Genomic DNA, 21805 nt, shown 5'->3' on the forward strand with positions numbered 1-21805 from the left:
ATAAATGCATTATGAATAATTGAGTTTGCGAAGCTCGAGATTGCAGATGGCACTCAAAAGCTGTCATTTGTCTTGATGTCTCGGATTGCTTTTACTCTTTAATGGGCACATTACCCATAAAAGCACAATTTACTGCATCTCATGGAAGTTGTAAAGATGTTGCTTTTTTTTTTTCCTCTTCTAAATGGCAGAGGTTACTTTTGGATGACGAGCGGTGCAGAATGATTGCATGTTGCTATAATGTTTCTGGGTCTGAGCGTCTTTTTTTAGTTTTTCCTAATTTGACTGCAGAGAGTTTAATTGACCCTCTTTCCATATATTTTTATGCCATAAATAGGACAAATTGTAGCTGTTGTTCATCTATATGCTGTTACCTTTCATATATATATGTTATTAGTGTAGCCCATTTAACAGTCTTCCTCTCCAGAGAGTGAAAATGGGGTCAATTGTTTAATGCGATCTGCGTTTTAGTCGTGTTTGTCACACTAGTGTGTTCCAACAAACCTTGATATGATGTGAGAAGGTCACAGCACTGATGGGCCACAATTAGACTACACTATCTTTCTCTTGATGGTATTATATCAGAGTAATCAGGCCATCCATCTCATTAGGGCAAACTGTAGATTTCATCAGTTGAATGGATATTGAAGGACACAAAGTATCAACAGTTCTTTACATACAACACCAATCTGTCACAGAAAGCTATGTGGTGTTACATGGAAGCTTAAATCAACAAAGTATTGCGTTCAACCACTGCTCCTGTCACAATAAGTATCACATATTGCCTTATTCCAGTTAACTTGTTAGCTGTTAACATCCTCTGTACTCTGCCCATAATGTTTTTAATATGGCAACCTATGGATTTAGTGTTTATCAGCTGATCGCTGCATGTATTGTTAGTTTACATTCCCTACATTTGTTCTCCTGGCTTCCTTCCTTATTAATATAATTTGTAAATGTGTATATTTATCCGTTCTTTATTGCCTCAGACAACAAAGTTAACAAACTCGCATTAACTAAATGCAATTTCAAAGTCAAGCGTCACTTTTGCTGCTTGAAGCTCTTTTGAATGAGCCTAATGACACACGGCACACCAAATAACACACACCATTAACAAATCTCAATCAACTGTTTAATGTTGTAGATAAAGAATCGATGTGTAAATCAAATCAAAATGGGAACAATGCAAACAATTTCATTTTCTCAAAGGATTTTTTTTTGTTGTTTACATTTGCATATGCTAGTGTTTCAGTAACAATCCCATTTTAGAGAAGATCAAAATCAATTGAAGTAGAAAACAAAAATGAATAAAACAACCTCTACTGATATATATATTTTTTTTTTTAGAAAAAACAGCAAAACAGATTTTGGTCATTTTAATGCTCAGACGCAAGGCTACTATGTGTTAGTGTGCTCGGCCTCTTGAGCCCTTGGGAAGAGGAGGAAAAGCACAACTTCAGATCCTCTCGAGGGGGGGCTGCACAATCCACCGCCTTCTCCTCTGGTCAGTGAATTATTTATCTAATCGTTGACATACCAAAAAATGTCTGGCAGCCGAGGTTTACTTATCACTCATTACAAAGGGTCAGGAGGCAACCACCGGCAGGCACTTGAACCACTGAAGAGCAATGTCTTGTACGTCTAACAGATCGGTTAGCTGGCGTACAGCTGAATGGGATTGTTCATTATGCGTTAACGCATCTTCATCCAAACCACCGTAATGTACTGGGTGTGTACAAAAATGCATCCCAGCTGGTATAAGCTCACAATCTTCCTGATAGGTTGCGAAACATGCAGACTCTTACGGATGACGACGACGACGACTGCAGCAACACGGTTTCCAAGATTGCTGTTTTTTTAATGTGTAACATGAATAAAGATGGAAGATGAGAGGGCAGCTTTTCCCCGAGATGCACTGGTGACCATTTAACAGATGATGCAACCTTAATAACAGTCTGTATCAACACTTGAGCTCAATAGATTCTCATCTTGGGTGTTTTTTTTTAAGCTCTGAATTTATCGCTGACCTGAATATAGTGGAATGGGACAAACAAAACAGAGTGAAATAATGATACGATTGCATCGGATATCTGTACAGACAGTACGCTTGGCTTGAGGCGTTAGTACAAACACAGATGTTTGTACGTAGTACAGAAGCTCCGTTCTGGTAGCCGTCCTCAACACTGCACAGTCACATTGTTTCCTTCACAGAGGTTAACTGAAGAGAAAAGGCAAAGGTCTTTCAGGCACTCTGTGCTGTAATGAAGAACCCACAAACCCCCGTAAGAGGCTTTTTTATTTTTCATACCTACTGATTATCTCATTTGGATGCAAACTGATTATAATATTCTTCATAAGTAAAATATATAGATATATTATATAGCAATAAGAAAGGCCACAAAATGATGGTCTGTTGGAAGGAGAAACTCCTTAAATTAAATCAATAGCCTTCACTCCAAACACTCATTCATGACTTTAACCGCCACATCTGGAGCGTGTGGACGTTTATATGTACAAAGAGAAGGTGTCAATGTGCTTCGTTATGGGTCTCGATTCATATCAGATTTGGTCTGTATATGATATGATACAACTCTTCACACTGTCACTGCCTCTCATATTAGGAACTTCATAACTTATTTGCGAGGGCTCCAGATTTTCTATTTACACGTCAAAGGAAGAGCAATGACAAAGCGAGAGGTAACCTGACATTCTTAAATGTACATTAGAAAGTTAAAATGGCTGATCATGTTATTCAAAACGTATCATTCAGTAACGTTACTGAGACGCATCTCAAAAAAAATTATGCAGCTACTGATATATTTTTTGCTATTCTGGTGATTTCACTTGATTGAGGTTATAAAGCAGATCCCCTCCCCCCCTGACATTCTCTTGGTGGCACACTCTTCCTTCTCATACTCATAACCAACAAGGCACACTATCGTCAGTGTGTCTGACCATCACCCGAGACCAAACACACATTCATTTAGATCAATATCACTACACAGCATTTCTTTAAAAAAAACAAAAAAAGAGGAGATTGCAGGGTGTTGGTATTGTGATAGTTGACATTATTCAAGTACTCTTTGTTTGCAGCTCGTAACAATCCTTCACCAATGGACGGGGAGAGAAAGAGAGAGAGAGCGAGAGAGCGAGAGAGCGAGAGAGAGAGAGAGAGAGAGAGAGAGACAGCGAGAGAGAGAGAGAGACCACCACTCCACCAAATAATCTTTGCTCTCCAGCTCCATCACTTTCCAAAGTTGCCGAAGTCAGCAAAGGCATCATGTTTGGGCTGTTGGACCATTCCAGGGTTCATCCCCATTCCCATCCCCACCCCCATATTGGGCATCCCCATGGTCATACCTCCCTGTGGCATCCCCATGTTCATGCCCATAGCCATCATGCCTGGGTTGGGGGCCATCCCCATTCCCATGCCCATTCCCATTCCCATTCCCATGCCAGCACCAGGGTGCATCATAGGATTTACAGGCGCTCTGACTGTTGTAGTTCCAAGGCTCATACCGGAGAATCCCTGGGAGAGCATGTTGGCAGGTACCTGGTGGCCTGGAAATGAAAGAACAAACGCAATTAAAGTGGCAGTAGGAAGAATGCTTTTGGCATAAAAAAATTCCATAATAACCTTTCAGCACATTGTAATTCAAGTGTTCTGAGAGATAACTAGACTTCTGCACCTCCTCATGGCTCTGTTTTTAGGCTTTAAAACAATCTAGCCAGTGACAAAAGACTTCGGCCAATCACAGGTCATTTCAGAGAGAGAGCGTTTCTATTGGCTGTTCATTCAACGGAGGGGGCTGTCAATCACTCCTGAACTCCGATCAAACGGTCAAACTAGGCAGCGCTGATCAAATATGAATCAATATTCTGTTACTGTATTGCCAATTTCTCGCCTCAAATGTTTTCAGAAACCTCTTGTAGTGTGCCGTTTAGCTGTAAAATGAGAAAGTTTGCTTCGACTGGTGGGCGGTGCTTGGTGTTTCCTTAACTGATCTCAAACTTTCTCATTCAGTAACAGAATATTGATTCATACTTGATCAGCGCCGCCTAGTTTGATCGTTTGATCATTTGATCGGAGTTTGCGAGTGATTGACAGCTGCTCAGAGACAGCAAGGCTCTAGCTGGGCTCTGATTGGTTGTTTTCCTCTGGTCTGTGAAATCTTGCAGATGCCATTAGGAGCACCGGAGGACACAGAGGCAAATTATTTTTTTCAGATGACCTGTCTCATGCACTACTGTCAGGATATAGTGACCGTTCCAGAAAAATAACTTTTTTTAAATCATATTTGCTTCAATTCTACCCACTGCTGCTTAAATGTTTTAAGATCTCATTCGATTGATGCTGGCTACCATTCCTCTCACCGTGCTGGAGGGTGTTGAGGGTGGGCTGGTTTTGCTTGGGTGGGTGCATGCCTGGGCCCATGAAGTCCAGGCTGATGTTAACTGAGGAGTCTGACCAGGTGGAAGGGACTGCTGCTTTGGCTCCAGCACCTTGACAGGCCACTCCCTGCTGCACAGGCTGGAGCGTCTGGAGAGACTGCGGTTGTAGAGGACCCCCCATGCTCTGTAGGGGCTGGCAACGACAACACAAGCACAGATACGATGTCAGAGAGAGAGCTAATCCAAGCTAAAAATCACAGAAATATACAGTGATAAGATAAATAAAGGCTCCAACACTGAAATACATGATGGAAAGATACAGTTCCTTCTTCAAGGCCTTTAAACCCCCACTTAACCTCGATACCGTCTGAAGAAATCTGCTGCCGTGTCTTTCTGAGCTCATTAAAACATACCATCTAAAGTAACAGGAGTAAAAGGGAGTGGTGGGCGGCGTCTTAGTGAAACAAAGAATGAGGTTTTTTAGGTCAACAACCTTTTAACATAGAAATACAGTCGACATCCAAAGGCTTTTGCTGGGTTTTTAATGTTTTTGTAACTCAAAACTGATTCTTCTCATTCTGTGTGTCAGTAACAGGAGGAGTGGGCGGTTAGTGGGCGGTCTCTGGGGGAGATGAGCATCTGCTGAGGCTGCATGGTTAACCGTCTACCATCAGGCTTGTCCTCCATCTTTCAATCACATGAGGTATGTCTTTATCACACAGGCATACTGACTAATGTGGGCAACAAGCAGTGTAAACTGGGAATAAACGTGTGAAATCATTTAATATTTGTACTGGAACGCTACTATAAGTATATCATTTCTTTCATTGTTTGACATTAACTTATTTCCTGCTTCATACAGAGGCATAAGGTAAAAAGATTTTTTGTGCATGCCAGAATATTACTCATAACACTCATATTTGATGGTCAAGGCCAAAACAACAAGTCTGTACTCAGAAGGTTACAAACAACCATTCTATAAAAAAAACAGCAGCCAACAACTGGCTGAATCCTAAACAGTTCTAGTTACAGTTGGCTTTAAAGGTTCTCTATACAATATTTAGAGCAGTAATATAGCATCAAACCACTATTTGTAATGTAAAGGTATAGAGGAGTAATGTTTACCTGAGCAGAGAATGAAGCCACACTGTGTTGTAATCCAAGCTTCAACAATAAAAATGTTGATTTTTCTAACAAGGAAACAATTACTTGTTAATTTGAAGAGAACCTGTCTTATTTTCTCTTTTGTATATTTACAACTACTACGCTTTTTAATAACAAATAATAAAGCAAATGTCTTTCTTATCCTATAACTCAATGAATTGATGGAATAATCGGTAGAATACTCGATTACTAAAATAATCGATAGCTGCAGCCCTACCACCCGAGTCATTTTCTTGGACCAATACTGATATTTGGCTGTAAATATATTCAAAGCAAAATAGATTTATATCATTAAGTGTTTTTATCAAAAATGTATGTTGTATTTTTTAAATACTGTTTAAAATACACGCCAACACATATTTATGATTTAACTCTAAAATGTATCAGCCTAGCTCTGTATCCATGAAAACTGAAATCCTGTGTGTATCGTTATTTTCCTGAAGATATTTTGTTTCCACCTGTATAATTTAAGCCCCCCTTCATGAGTCTTGTAATGATATGTATATCAATAAATTATTAAAAAAGGATGTGTGTGTGTATGAGTGCAGTCATGCATACCTGTGACCTAGACTGTGGCAGGACTGTGGTGCTCATGCTCTGTGTGCTGGTCATGCTAAAGTTGAGGCTCTGGGAGGAGGTGAGGGACTGAGTCGGCCCCATCAAGTCAAACAGGTCTGCTGAGGCAGGACCGGTGCCTGGAGATGAGACTGGGGCAGGGGCGGGGGCAGCGACAGGACCTGTCATGGCTCGGAAAAGGTCATTTCCACCGGTGTCAACAGTCTGAGCAGATGCTGGCATCTGACCTCCAGGGAAGGCATTCCACTCTCCAAACTCTCCGTTGCTGCTCGAGGAAGGTGCTGCTGCAAATAGAAAGAGAAAAAAAGACAGTTGCATGAATGTCTATATTTGCCATCTAAACAGTGATGTTTGTATTGTGAGCTGTGTAAATAACCGCTAGATTTAGCGAACAAAAGTCACTCAAGCAAAGTTGAACCCGTCATAGCAAATTAAGACTAAACAGTTGAGTCCTCAGTGAGGCCAGTCCTGCTTTATCCAGGGCATTCTCAGTGACCACTGGTGCCACGCTTTAAATTTTCATTGAACTGGCCCCGCTTGTTGTCTCCATCCCTCTCAATCTCTCGACTCCCTCCCTCCACCCCCACCAACTTCTTCCTCCGTCCCTGTCTCCTTGTCATCCATAACAGGAGTTGATGTGTGTCTGTTCTTGTTATGCAGAGCAGGTAGCAGGCTCCATATGGCCAGGGCTTCCTCCCAGCATCTCTCTGAATATTCTAGCAGTATGGCTAGCACAGCACAGCACACACATGCACACACTAACAAAAAAAAGAAGAAGTCTTGAAAACCAACCAGATACTGAGGAGAGGCCGACGGAGGCACCAGGTGAGGAGAAGTCAGCAAATCCACTCATCAGGTCTGCATTGAGAAACAGACATAAACACATCAATTTTAAACAAGCGGGCTCCAGGTGTCATTCTACCATAGTTAGCATTCCTTCAGTGTCAGAAGTGTAGGAGGGAGGGGAGGGGTGGTGGCAGTGGATAGGTGGAGAAGACCAAACATCTGTTCAGCGCTCCCGCCCTCCCATTCACCAGGGACTGCTCCAAAAACATCTGGTGCACTTAGTTCCTATACATCAACTCCCTCCCCGTGCTGTACCCAAAATCTGAAGCTAGCATCACCAGCTGGGCACTGCAGAGTCCTGCAGTCACTGTGAAGTTTCCAGTTTTGTACAATGTTGTAACGTTGAACAAAAAGGTTATTCCTGGATTTACTGATGTCTAGCTTGTTTGCTAAGAATATACAACATGTAAGTAAAATATATTAGTTTATATTCATATATGTTTTATTTACAGTGTTGCCAGATTTTGCGAAAGAAACAAGCAACCACGTCTATAGAAATAAGCCCAAAAGAAGCAGCTCTCCAGCACAAAAAAGTCCAAAACAAGCGACTTTACCTACCTACCACAATATGAGAGAGAGAGTCGGCCACTTAATCACTTCATATATATGTATGAATTTATTTTGGATTGCATGCATTTCATGTTTGCATCCATTTTTTGCTTGTAACTTTAAATTTTTCTTGTTAACTAAAGAAGTTCAACATTTATTTTACATTTTTGCATTTTGTTTCATTTTTGCAAATCTACATTGGCATGATGTGCTCCTATATCACTCTTTAAAAAACGGCAAACTACCTTCGAATCATCCCCCACTCAAGGGAATCAAGTCCATTCTCGTTTTCCAAGTCTTTGTTGTACTTTTTGCCATATTTCGCCCATTTAGTACCTGACATTGTTAGCTAAGAATTGTCTCATAACAACAACACTGAGTGGCGGCAGTGGCTGTGCCAGTGAGTGAGTGTCAATCATCTGTGTGTGTGTGTTTGTATGGGGGAAGGGGAGGAGGGATATCAGGGTTGTGTACGGATATTGCAACAGGACAAACCAGAGCCGTAGGAAGAGACAGGTATAGAGGAGAGAGAGAGAGGAACAAGCCCGAATAAGCAGCTACACTTTAGAAACAAGGCCAAAAAAACACAACCTTGACTACCAATATTTGTAAGTAACTTTTTGGGAAAATAAGCCTAAAGTCGCTTATAATAAGCAAACTTGGCAAATCTATAGGAAGGTGTAGTTTTGGGCAGAGACCAGCTGTTTCCCTGTGGTGCTAAACTATGCTGAACATGTCTGGTGTCATTCGCATTTCTGTGGTTTCAGCATAGAAATTGATCCAAATCTTCTCAGCCAACTCCTGGTAAGAAAGCAATAACAAGCCTATTTCACAAAATGTCAGGGTATTACTTGAAGTTAGTGACATTATACCTGTGGCAGCAGGCTGGCTCGGTGTCGTGTCCACCATTAGTAGGTCAGCTAAGGCGCTACTGGAGGGCTGGGGGGCTGCAGGCTGGAATCAAGAACATTTACAAAATATCAGCGCACAGTCCATGCATAACTTTAGGCATATCAATAAAGTTTGATCTTATATGCTCATATGTGCTCTTCCTACCAGTTTGGCGGTGGTGTCTGGGCTCTTATCTCCTATGTAGTTGGCGGCGGCGCCCAAGTCTACTTTCTTAGACGGGACTCCTCTCTTCCGTGTTGCTGTGGTCTCTGTCGATTGGACTATGCTTACACTCTTGGTAGTTACGGTCTCTTCTTCATCTTTGAATTCTTTTCCTGATTGGCCATTGTGAGACGACCGCTCGTCTCCTCGTCCTCGTCCCCGGTCCTCCTCGTCACTATGGAGACAGTAACGGCTCAGGTAAGACAACCAGTTATATGAGGATAAAGATACAATTTTCTTTGTAAATACTATAATCATGAAGGAACAAAAAGAATCAAGATGCAAACCATGTTCTGGATGAAGCCTTGTTGTTATCTACTGTATGTAACCATTTAATTTACAGATATATTCACAATATAACCAAATATAATATGATGACTTGTCTGTTCTCCAACCTAAATCGATCTGGCGAGTCGTCTCGATCCTTCTTCCTAAATCTGCTTATGGTATCGTCTATGGTGCTGCCAATTTTGTCGCTGATCTCTCCAAATTTCTCGCTGAAGGGGAACTGCCCTTTATTCCTTTCCCAGTCGTCGTCCCACTTTCCTCGGCTTTCACCGGAATCGTACCTGTCCCCCGCTGGAGGGAAGGATGTCAAGTAGGTGGAGAAGGAGAGAGAAGCAAGAAATACAGGACATGAATTAAATTAAAATCCAAAAGTTTTTGTTAATTATAAGTCTGTTTATTTCATTCAACTGAGAACTTACAGTATCCTCGGTATCCCATACTGTCTGAGGACACCCCGATGTATTTGTCTTTGTTCTTCTTGGACTTTTTCCTTTCTTCCCTAAGCCGTTCATCATCCTGGGCAAAATCCACCATCTCCTTCACCTTCTGACGAACATTCACACCTTGGTCCTTCCCGTTCTCATCTGGAGACAGAGGTGTGGAGACTCAGAAACACTGACAATAATATAATGAATGAATTAGCAACTTTGTGTGTTCAATTTAAAATGTATTGAAACCACACACACTCACAGGCAATAAATATGAATATCTCTGTGTAAGGAAAGTTGAATGCGCTTGTTTTTAAACTGCACCTCAAATACACACATGGTTGGGAAGAGTGGCAGCAGCTTTAGGGCGGTGTATGTGTGGTTTAAGGGTTTGTGGACTAAGCAGTGCTTAGGGCTTCAATCCATTTATTACAGCTCACACTGAAGCTATTGTTAACAAAACACTAAACTATACAATGCTGAGGTGTAGAGAGAGTCTCACCTAATCAAAGCAAAATTTGAAAAAAAAGGCAATGTGTTTTTTGTTTAGCAAGTTTTCTTAGGTATTACTCCTCCAACATGTAAAGAAAAAGATGGTATAAATGAGAGAAAAGATAGAGAACGATACCTTACCTACAAAGTGGTAGCTTTCTAATGATCTCAGGTCGTACAGATGTTCTCTGGTACTGGTAACAACTCTCTCTGATCCATTCCTGATTAGATGGGCCAGCAGTAGCAGCGACTGAGAGAAACACACGCACACAGAACAGAGCAAAAAGTGTTAACTTGGGCTTGAACTGGATCAGTTATGGGTACAATTTTATTTATCAGAACTTATTCCCCTCAATTCAGAGCATGTTAACAATGTGAGGCACTGAGCTGTTTCTATTCAAGGCCAACTGTTTTTGTTTTGTGAATTATTGAAAATATGCCATTCTTGCCTGCAAGTAATGAGCAGAAAATGTGACATTAATGTTAAGAGATGGCTCTAGGTTGGATCTGGTCCAAAGTTTTAGGTCAAATCAAAACTGTATTTAAGCCTTCAAGCCTTGTGTCATAATTAAATGACCATTATGTAATATATTTACTGTAACAAATCATAAAATGACCATGATATGTCATCAGAGATTAAGGAAACTTCTCCGACAACAATGCTACAGCCAGTATGTTTTCCTGGAACGTCTGTTTTTGTTTTGGATCTGTGTGATCCCCTCCAGTGCCCATTCCACCACCCTGTTGCCACATATGAAACAAACTGGTACACAAACACAGCCTTCTGCAGCCATGAAAGCAAGCTAACAAACTGGATCAACAGAGATAATGTTAACGTTAGATTTTACCGGACCTGAAAAGCCTCGGCACATCTCTCTGTGGTCCGTGTGCAGCTGGGTTATCAAGGCAGCGAGTATTCGAGAGACACAGCCGCAGAAGTGGTTCCCACTACTGCTGCTGGCCAGAGGCTAACGCGTGGTATCCAGAAGGTAACCCTCAAATTGCGAAAACGTGCACTGCTATCAGTCACACTGGAGGGCGGGCCACAGCTTCAATGTTTTTAATTTAAAACGCTGGCTGTCAGCTCTACATATTGTTCCTTTAACCATGTGTGTTTGTGGGATGTTGCAACAGTACTGTGGCAGACCTTGTAGACTCGCCGCCAGTTCTTCTTGTTGTCCCTCAGCATGCGGGCCCACAGCATGTTCATCACCTCTGGGAACTGCTCATACATGAAGGTGGCTCTGATTATAGAAACATTCACAGAAGAAAAAGAAAGAGGGAGATTTTGTACTTTTAGTGACACAGTTTGAATTTCAAATGCATGACAACCAACAATTGGACTGGTTAGTCCGTTTACAGCCTTTGGCGAAAGACTCCTTTTTACTATGGAGCCCCAGGAACTAAATTCAGGTATTTCAGGAGCTACAGGTTCCTTTAGGGCATTTGTGTTTGTGTATCCAAAGAACAGCAAGGATTAGGCAACTCAGACCAATAAAAGAACTAAAAGTGACATCCATTAATATTTCACTTTGCGTACATCAACACTGTTAGTTTAGAGGTTAAGGTCATTGTATTGTTGTTTGTAATTTACTGCTACAGTAAAAGAGACATTTTGAGGTGGAAAGGGAGTCTGAAAAACAACTAAAGGTCAGGACTATTTCCAAAGTAGCAAAGATCTTCACCATGTTTTGTCTGGTTCCTTTTCTGCTTTAGTTTAACCACGATTACACAGTTAAGTTTTAATCTCAGTTTAGTTTCACGCTGTCTCTAATCAGCTACATAATTAGCATTTAGATATCAATAACAACAGAAGATTTTATAATTCCTATCTCTGCCTGAATACTGATAGCAGCAGTTTGAATGAATGTTGTACATGTTGTAGCAGTTGTGAGGCTTGTGTTCAGTACTGACAACAGTGGTACAGTAGTTTCTGGCTGGCAGAAAAACACTCCCTTGGAAACAGCAGAGCACAAAAACCAAAGCTTAAAATAGGTTCCTATGGTTGAAATGGAGGGGAATTTCCTAAAAACTATTTCTGTTAAAGTCGAAAAGGGCTTTAAAAGGAATACCTCACCCTGAAAATGAATGATTTATATATCAATTACTCACTCCGTATTACTCAGAATTTGTGAAGAAAACCTTGTTTGCAAGTTGCATACCTCCACCGTGAATGAAGAATCCAAAAATGGGAGAAAATTCTTGATGAATTGAAGTAAATGGGGTAACTTTGGCGTTTTAAGGGTAACGTATTTTTCAACCTGGACCCTATTTTCCAATATTTTTGTGTCTGACTAATAGGAACAGCAATTTCTGAAATTGGTCCAGTATAGAGGGAGAGCGCAGTAGACGGCAGGTGCTCTCTGGCTGCAATGTAATCATATCGGGGCAAGCTGACGCCGTCGTTAACATGCTCTAAAAGTGCTTGTTTTTGCCACGACAGGCTTCGATTGTTACTATAATTGTGTGACACTATGGAAAGAGTCTCACTCAAGGAGAAGTCTTCTGAAATCTGGCAAGGTGACGTGTTTCCGGAAGACAACGGTGGAATAGTGGAATACATCCATGGTGGAAACGTGAGTGCCAGCCAGGCAGAGTTTGTTGTGTTGGATTACAGAAAGCGTAGCTTAGTGTTATCTAAAAGATGTTCAATGTCATGGCTGAATATTTAGAAACTTTCGACAACGTAGATGAGGTTTTTGAATTCGATGGCCGTCCGTATTTACTTGAGCTAGAGTATATGGATGAAGAGCTCCTACAAATTGAAGAGCGCACGAGCAGAGAGAGGGGCAACAAGCAGAGGAGGATGAACAAACTGCAGCAAGGCCGTGAAGCTTGGGAGGCTGGTGGTGTTCCTGTGGGTGCTGTGACCCTATGCCCACAAAGGAAGAATGTTGAAAAATGTGGGACATGCTGCTGCCCGAAATTCAGTTTTCACAACGACACTTGAGCGGGACTTGGACACAATAACAAACAGACTGGATAAAGCGAAAGGTAAGTAAAAAACGTTTTATTTCTCTACAGGGTCCTTTCCATAATGTTGTCAGACACAATCTGAGCCTGTCAGTGGCAAAAACAAGCACGTTTAGTGGACGCAACATTACACTGACACTGCTCACTTGCTCTCGCAGCTTGTTTCGCAGCTGCCGGTTAGCGTTATCCCTCAATACTGGACCAATTTCAATCTATTAGTCACAAAAACATTGGCAAATAAGGTCCGGGTTGAAAAATACTGAAGGTACCTTTTAACAACAGCGAATCTATATCAAAACATCCGTTTACAAACTCTCACATAACTCGTGCAGTATAATCCAAGTCTAATTTATCCAGTCGTACGCTCACCACTTCCCAAAGACATGCATTTTTGCTAAAACCTTACTATTTAAAACACTTGCGCATAAACAGGCTCCCACTTTCTCCGTTTTTGGATTCTTCTTTCATTGTGGAGGCATGCGATTAAAAAAAAGTTTTCTTCACAAATTCAAGGCAACATGCGGTGAGTAATTGATATACAAATGGTCATTTTGTGGGTGAAGATAATCTTTCTTCGGTTTGATTTCATGTATAAATAACCTTGGTGCTTTCCAGCAGGACATATTGCACAACGCTAGGAGTTTACCTAGAGATTTCACTCATCAGCTGTCCTGATGGTCCCCAGGCGTCGTCATTGGTGGCCTCTCTGACTTTTGACTCCACCTCTGAGTAGTTCATCACCACATTGGTTCTACACAGTAGGAGAAAAAACAAACATCATTTCATTAATCATGCAAAATATTCTACGTGGCATTTATCATTTCAGTTCATATGTGGCCTCCATGGAAACCAGCAACATGGACGTCGATAATAGCTGAAACAGACTCTTATTACAGCCACGCCCATACACTTGTCCATTTAGAGGCTAAAAGAACAATAGGACAAAAGGGAGTGCTTGTGTGTGTGCTCTGAACCTAACCTCTCAACAAAAAAAAAGGGGACATAACAAGCAAATGCAAATCTGCGTTCAATATAAACACATAAATGAGACCTCAAATGGTGCTGAGTGAAACAGGGCTGTGCTCTCTGCGGGTGAGCTCTTGTTGACATTCTAAGAAACCAACTAGAAAAAAAAAAGGGAACTCAAATGGGAAGAAACCAACACTACAAATGGTGTGTATCTCTGATAATGTCAGGTAAATAGAGCGCATGTTTTCTAAATTGTGTACTCAACAAGGTTGGCGGGTTTGGCAGCCTGTTATCATATTCAGAATCATGATTACAAAACAAACTAAGACAAGCCATATTGGCCTATATCTATTCAAAGATATCTAGACAGGCAGACAGATCAGCCTGCTGCGCCGCAAAGCTTCGAATACCTTTGAATATTTCTCAGCAAAGCTTCGAAGCCCAACAAATTGTATTCGGTACAGCCCTACAGATTACATAAACGGAAGCTTCTGTTAGTACGTCTACAAGATGTCCTCATATATTCATTGTAAGACAGAAAACAAATCTCTATCTAAAGATCTTAAAGGTCCAGTGTGTAAGATCTGCTGGTATCTAGCAGTGAAGTGAGGAGATTGCAACCAACTGAAGCCTGCTCGTGTGCCAAGCGTGTTGGAAAGCTGCGGTGGCCGACGTGAAAACACAAATGGCCCACTCTAGAGCCATTTGGAGCAGAGCCAGAGAGAGTGGCGTGGTTGGTTTGTCCGTTTTGGGCTACTGTTGAAACATGGCGGACTCCGTGGAGAGAGGACCGCTCCCTATGTAGATATAAATGGCTCATTCTAAAGTAACGAAAACACAACGATTCTTAATATCAGGTGATAACACACTAAAGAAAACATACCTATTATTAATATCATATTCCATTTCTGTCAATAGATCCCCCCAATTGTTACACACTGGTCGCTGGATGCTTGCTAAATGGGGAGCAGTGTATTGACATCCAATGCATTGACCTAAGAGTATGTGTAGCATATAGCCAAAACATTTTCCATGGCCAGTGCCCTTGGGGCATTTTAATTTTTAGTCTATTAGCCTGAATAAGAACGGTTACTTACAGGACGGCAGAAATATAATCTGTAAAAAAACAGGCACTTTATTCAAAATACTTAAGTGAGCCCTGTCACAGCTTTAGCCAAAACATGGTGAAGCAAAACATTTGAACCCTGCGCCTCCTCATCCCTCCCTTACTACTGCCACATCAGCAATAAAATGTACAAGGCCTGAAAGAGCAGCATTGAATTGATGGGTGGAGATAAACACCCTCTCTGTGGTTATGGAGAAAGGCTGTATTACTACTGAAAGCTGCAGGATATGGTTACCACTCTGACAACATACTCTCTTTTGTAAAATCTAGTCTGCCAACAAAATTATTTGAAAATGACCATGCCAGGTGCTTTCTCACAGCTGATTAAAATCAGGTTGAAGTTGGACCTTGAGCTTCAGTAACTTTATGTAGGCGGGAGAACCTAGACAGACATCAAGCTATATCCTGTATCAAACTGAATTCTGATGGCAATGTGAAGTACGGACAATACTTAATCTGTGTTTAGGGAAGTGTCAATCATGTTTAATTTAGTTTTGAGGAGTATTACTTTGTGTGCTATGTTACTAACTGCATGTATCCTGATTCTGTCTAGCTATGTTATCGCTATTGCACAAAGCTTCATGTTTGCATGAATGACAGGCAAAACACAAGAGGATGTGATGTAGTGATGCAACATCTTATCTCTTCATAGTGGCGGCTCCTGTTCTAGATATCAGCCAGATGAAACGGAAGTTGTGATACTCTCTCACAGTGACACATTATCACACAGATTTCCGTTAGACTGCTGTAGTGCTGTGTGTCAAACAAAGTTCCCTTGCTGTCAGTTATTCATTAACCCAGCCAATCGTATCTTATTCTTCATATAATACATGTTGCTTTCATTAATAGCAAGAACTATTTGAAACTAGTGCTGTCCCGAATACCATTTTTTGGGCTTCGAAGCTTCGGTGAGAAATATTCAAAGGTATTCGAAGTTTCGCGGCACAGCAGGCTGACATATTCTTCTGTATGTCCGTCTCCATCCCCCCCTATTTCAGTGTTGCTGCTGCACTACTTTACACAAGCTTCGAAGCATTCGGGTCAGCCCTACTTGAAACGGGATAAAACACTTGCGTGCATGTCCTGCCTCAGCAAAAACTTCACCCTAATCATATAACAGGAAATGTTGCATTATGCCACACAGTTCGTGTGAATGACTCACAGCTTGGGGACACATTATGTAAAATCATTTATGATTTGAGTCAATTTCTGAATGTCACAAAAACGCACGCTCTTTCATCACCCTTGATTTCAAAGAAACCAGGAGAAAAATCAACATGGACACTCCCATCACTTTAATCTTTAAAAAGTGCACACTTCCTTCTTTCTCTGTCTTGGTCTGCCCCTTCTCCCTCCCCCTCCATCTCTCTCTCCCCCATGAAAGTAACCCATGTTCCAGGAGGTCACACTCCAGAGAGACAGCAGGAATGCCTTCTTGGATGGACTTAAGAACACCCTATTGTCTGGGTGTGCAAAATTAGCCATTAATCCTTAGAAGGGAGGAACAATTGTGCAATAACCTATGGCCCTACAGTACAGGACAGCATGCTCACCTTTAGTCAGCAGCTAAAAGTTGAGCAGAGTCCAAAGCAGTACAAAAGAAACACTTTCCCCAAGGTGTTGCCTAAGCTCAGTGCTGGCTGGTAGATACTTCCAGGTACAAAAATACTGCTGCTGGCCATTCTCAAACTATGACTCATTATGAGTGCACAAGCACCAACGACTCACAGTGTATATGCTTTTTTGGCCCTTCCTGGCCAAACTCCATCTTAATTCTTATCAGAAACCTGGTGGAAGGGTAAACAGTAACTAGTGTGTCTAGTTGAACTTAAATCACCGAAATCCTTGAACTTAAGCCAGCAGCTGGACATCCACCAACAAGTTGCAAAACCCTGCAGGATCACTGGTCACTGATTAATAATAAGTGCTCTGTTGTAGCACTGTTGTTTACCTTGTTGTTGTTTTTGTTGGTGTCACACATTGCAAATAAAATAGGTTAGCTAATAAAGCTTTACCACGTGTAGTGATATAACAAACACATTTGATAACACTGTTGCAGATTGGTTATAGTTGCTGCAGCAGTTGTTTACTGTATGAGGTAATATGTTAGACATTTACCTTGAGGTCTTAGTTTATGTTGTCTAACTAATCCCACTTAACTAGGGTGCATAACAAACAGAACAATTTGGCTGTGAAGTATTCCAGCCATGTGGTGTAACTTAAAGTTTAACAACTGACTTAATGTACTGTAAAGTTATAGCTACCGTAACTTAGCTACAAGTGTCATAACATTCATACAGGAGACATTTCTACACTCAACAAAGCTTTACAAATATAACCAGACAGTGGCAGCCGTATTAACATGAAACTAGATCCTAGCTGATTGGTTATAGTTGCTGCAGCAGTTGTTTTAAAGAAATCGCAGCAAAAAAAAAGGGCGTTTACGTCTTACTGTATTATGAGGTTAGACATTTACCTTGAGGTCTTAGTTTATGTTGTCTAACTAATCCCACTTAACTAGGGTGCATAACAAACACAACATGAAGTATTCCAGCCACTTAAAGTTTAACAACTGACTTAATTTACTGTAGGTTAGTCTGCAGCTAAAAGTTGAGCAGAGTCCAAAGCAGTACAAAAGAAACACTATCCCCAAGGTGTGCCAAACTCCATCTTAATTCCTATCAAAACCTGGTGGAAGGATAAACAGTAACTGTGAAAAGTGTCTAGTTGAACTTAAATCAGCAAATCCTTGAACTTAAGCCAGCAGCTGGACATCCACCAACAAGTTGCAAAAAACCTGCAGGATCACTGGTCACTGATTAATAATAAGTGCTCTGTTGTAGCACTGTTGTTTATCTTGTTGTTGTTTTTTGTTGGTGTCACACATTGCAATAAAAAATACGTTAGCTAATAAAGCTTTACCACGTGTAGTGATATAACAAACACATTTGATAACACTGTTGCAGATTGAACGTGGTTATTGTTGCTGCAGCAAGTTGTTTAAAGAAATTGCAGCAAAAAAAAGGTGTTTACCTCTTACTGTAAATGAGGTAAGACATTTACCTTGTGGTCTTAGTTTATGTTGTCTAACTAATCCCACTTAACTAGGGTGCATAACAAACACAACAATTTGGCTGTGAAGTATTCCAGCCATGTGGTGTAACTTAAAGTTTAACAACAGACTTAATGTACTGTAAGTTATAGCTACAAGTGTCATAACATTCACACAGGAGACACTCAACAAAGCTTTACAAATATAACCAGACAGTGGCATCACGTGTAGTGGATATAACAAACACATTTTATAACAAGGTTGCAGATTGGTGGTTATAGTTGCTGCAGCAGTTGTTGAAAGAAATAGCAGCAACAAAAAGGTGTTTACCTCTTACTGTAATATGAGGTTAGACATTTACCTTGAGGTCTTAGTTTATGTTGTCTAACTAATCCCACTTAACTAGGATGCATAACAAACACAACAATGTGGCTGTGAAGTAATCCAGCCATGTGGTGTAACTTAAAGTTGAATGTACTGTAAGTTATAGCTACTGTAACTTAGCTACAAGTGTCATAACATTCATACAGGAGACTACTGCATTTCTACAACTCAACAAAGCTTTACTAATATATCCAGACAGTGGCAGCCAAGCTACTGGTTATTGTATTAACCTGAAACTAGATACTAGCTGATTATTTTGCACCAGGAGCTGTTGTTTTAAAGAAATAGCAGTAAAAAAAAGTCGTTTACCTCTCACTGTATATGAGGTAAGACATTTACCTTGAGGTCTTAGTTTATGTTGTCTAACTAATTCTTAACTTAACTTAACTAGGGTGCATAACAAACACAACAATGTGGCTGTGAAGTAATCCAGCCATGTGGTGTAACTTAAAGTTTAATGTACTGTAAGTTATAGCTACTGCAACTTAGCTACAAGTGTCATAAAATTCATACAGGAGACTACAAAAGCTCAACAAAGCTTTACTAATATAACCAGACAGTGGCAGCCAAGCTACTTGTTGTTGTATTAACCTGAAACTAGATACTAGAGGTCTTAGTTTATGTTGTCTAACTAATTCTTAACTTAACTTAACTTAACTAGGGTGCATAACAAACACAACACTTTGGCTGTGAAGTATCTCAGCCATGTGGTGTAACTTAAAGTTTAACAACAGACTTAACCTACTGTCAGTTATAGCTACTGTAACTTAGCTACAAGTGTCATAACATCCACACAGGACTACCGCATTCATACAACTCAACAAAGCTTTACAAATATAACCCAGACAGTGGCAGATCGTGTACATTAACGTCATTGTATCAACATGACACTAGATCATATCTGGTTATTGTGCACCAGGAGCTGTCAAACTAGCTTAGCGAGCTAGCCTCAGCTAGCCACCTAGCCTAGCAGGCTATAGCTAATTAGCTTGTGAAGCTAAGTGAGTTAGCTTTGCTCTGTCGGAGAAAACACAACAAACAACCAGCTAAAGTGATCTCTTAACAGTGTAAATGTTATCCCGCACTAACAGAAAGACCAGGGGACAAAATGTCCCGTGACAAAGAAGAGGACACTCATACTTAAAGACGAATAACTTAACTTAGCTAGTAGCATACAGGCTAGCTAACTTGTTGGAGTGACGTTAAAGTTTTGGGTACGTGTCTCTCTCTGTCTCTAACAGGTAAACTACAGGACACACTAAACACGACGGAGACGTGGATACTTACGCTTTGTCCACCAGCTCTCTGACCTTCCACATGTTCAGCATCTTGGCTCCGTGATAATGGGCTTTCTGCCTCGATAAAACCCCTTTTACTCCACACGAACACACCGAAACCAAACCTTGTACTCTGGGAAGTAAACTCTTCTTCACCTCTCTCTCAAGACAGGAGGCGCACCAGCACCAGCAGCACCAGGCAGACAGGAAAGGTTACTATACGGGAAATGCCCCGTGTTACGTCATCAACACACCGCGTGGAGCAGCATTGGAGTTGTAGTTTCTAATTAGTGACATCACTATTCATACTGTAAGGCAGGGGTCAGCAACCTTTACTATCAAATGAGCCATTTTGGGCATAAAAACAGTCTGGAGCCGCAAAACATTTGAGCATTGTGATGAAGGTAACACAGTTTATAGTCTATGTATATAGTATATAAGTCTAATGCAGTGAGGGCCAAAGTGCAAATGTACTACGGAGTATTAGGGCCACGTTGAGGGGAAAAACATCTGAGATTTACAGAATAAAGTTGTAATATTATGTGAAAAAAGTCTTAACTTTATGAGAAAAAAAGTCATAATATTACGAGAAAAAAAAGTAGTAATATCATGAGAAAAAAGTCGTAATATTACGAGAATAAAGTCATAATATTATGAGAAAAAAGTCGTAATATTACGAGAATAAAGTCATAACTTTACGAGAAAAAAAAGTAGTAACATCATGAGAAAAAAGTCGTAATATTACGAGAATAAAGTCATAATATTATGAGAAAAAAATCGTAATATTACGAGAATAAAGTCATAATATTATGAGAAAAAAGTCGTAATATTACGAGAATAAAGTCATAACTTTACGAGAAAAAAAGTCGGAACATAACGAGAATAAAGTCATAACTTTACGAGAAAAAAGTCGTAATATAACAAGAATAAAGTCATAACTTTACGAGAAAAAAAGTCGTAATATTACGAGAATAAAGTCATAATATTATGAGAAAAAAGTCGTAATATTACGAGAATAAAGTCATAACTTTACGAGAAAAAAAGTCGGAACATAACGAGAATAAAGTCATAACTTTACGAGAAAAAAGTCGTAATATAACAAGAATAAAGTCATAACTTTACGAGAAAAAAAGTCGTAATATTACGAGAATAAAGTCATAACTTTACGAGAAAAAAAGTCGTAATATTACGAGAATAAAGTCATAACTTTACGAGAAAAAAAAGTCGTAATATAACGAGAATAAAGTCATAACTTTACGAGGAAAAAAGTCGTAATATAACGAGAATAAAGTCATAACTTTACGAGGAAAAAAAGTCCTAATATTAAGAGAATAAAGTCATAACTTTACGAGAAAAAAAGAAAATAACACGTAAAATTACTTTTTTATAATATAATGACTTTAATTTCATAATACCACGACTTTTTTCTTGTAACCCTATGAATTTTTTCTCGTAATATTATGACTTTACTTTTGAAATCTCAGATTTTTTTTTTTTCCTTAATGTGGCCCTAGTACTCCATCGTATCTTCGTACCATAGTCGTACAACAATCTTAAATAAAAATGAAAATGTAAACAAAAAACAGTTATTCTTTTCCACATTTTTTTTAAAAATCCACAGGGAGCCACTGGAGAGGAGCTAAAAAGCCGCATGTGGCTCCGGAGCCGCAGGTTGCTGACCCCTGCTGTAAGGCAAGGCAAGGCAGCTTTATTTGTATAGCACATTTCAGCAACAGGGCAATTCAAAGTGCTTTACATAAACATTCAAGAACATTGTGACCAAGTGCAAAAGAACATTAAGACATAATTATAACAGTTATAAAAACATAAAAACATTAAAGATTAGAAAATAAAAACAAGCTCAAATAAAAGCTAGGATAGAAGCCCCATGGCACCACCATTGCTACTGTAAGTACATTAACCTTTTTAAATAGGTAAAGAAACAATGGACAACTTGGTACACATGTATAACCAAATTGTGGGGAGATACAAACAATAGAGAAAACCAGTTGTTGTTCTGAGGACCATCTGCAATTTATTTATTTATTTAAAAAGGATCCCCATTAGCTGATACCAACGGCACCAGCTAGTCTTCCTGGGGTCCGAAATCAAGTACATTACATTTATCACACACATACTATATACAACATCATATTTGTGTTACACTAATAACATT

At 40.1% G+C, this 21805-nt stretch overlaps 1 protein-coding gene across 2 annotated transcripts; it reads right to left on the reverse strand.

Moving 5' to 3' along the window:
- Positions 1-1115: 1115 nt before the first annotated feature.
- On the reverse strand, positions 1116-19886 carry clint1a (clathrin interactor 1a). 2 transcript variants are annotated; one of them, XM_037780312.1, is made up of 12 exons: positions 19640-19886; positions 13468-13572; positions 10996-11092; positions 9990-10098; positions 9348-9512; positions 9036-9219; positions 8584-8815; positions 8400-8481; positions 6925-6990; positions 6115-6413; positions 4375-4585; positions 1116-3561 (listed from the first exon to the last, which is right to left on the reverse strand). In XM_037780312.1, exons 1-12 carry the CDS (start codon positions 19678-19680, stop codon positions 3245-3247), a joined length of 1908 nt encoding a protein of 635 aa, XP_037636240.1. In that variant the 5' UTR covers positions 19681-19886; the 3' UTR covers positions 1116-3244. The 2 variants fall into 2 exon arrangements, with proteins under 2 accessions (XP_037636240.1, XP_037636239.1); XM_037780311.1 differs by having other exon boundaries at positions 6115-6416; positions 19640-19884.
- Between the last annotated feature and the right edge of the window lie 1919 nt (positions 19887-21805).

The sequence above is a fragment of the Sebastes umbrosus genome, chromosome 9, assembly GCF_015220745.1.
Source record: "Sebastes umbrosus isolate fSebUmb1 chromosome 9, fSebUmb1.pri, whole genome shotgun sequence".
Lineage (NCBI taxonomy): Eukaryota > Metazoa > Chordata > Actinopteri > Perciformes > Sebastidae > Sebastes > Sebastes umbrosus.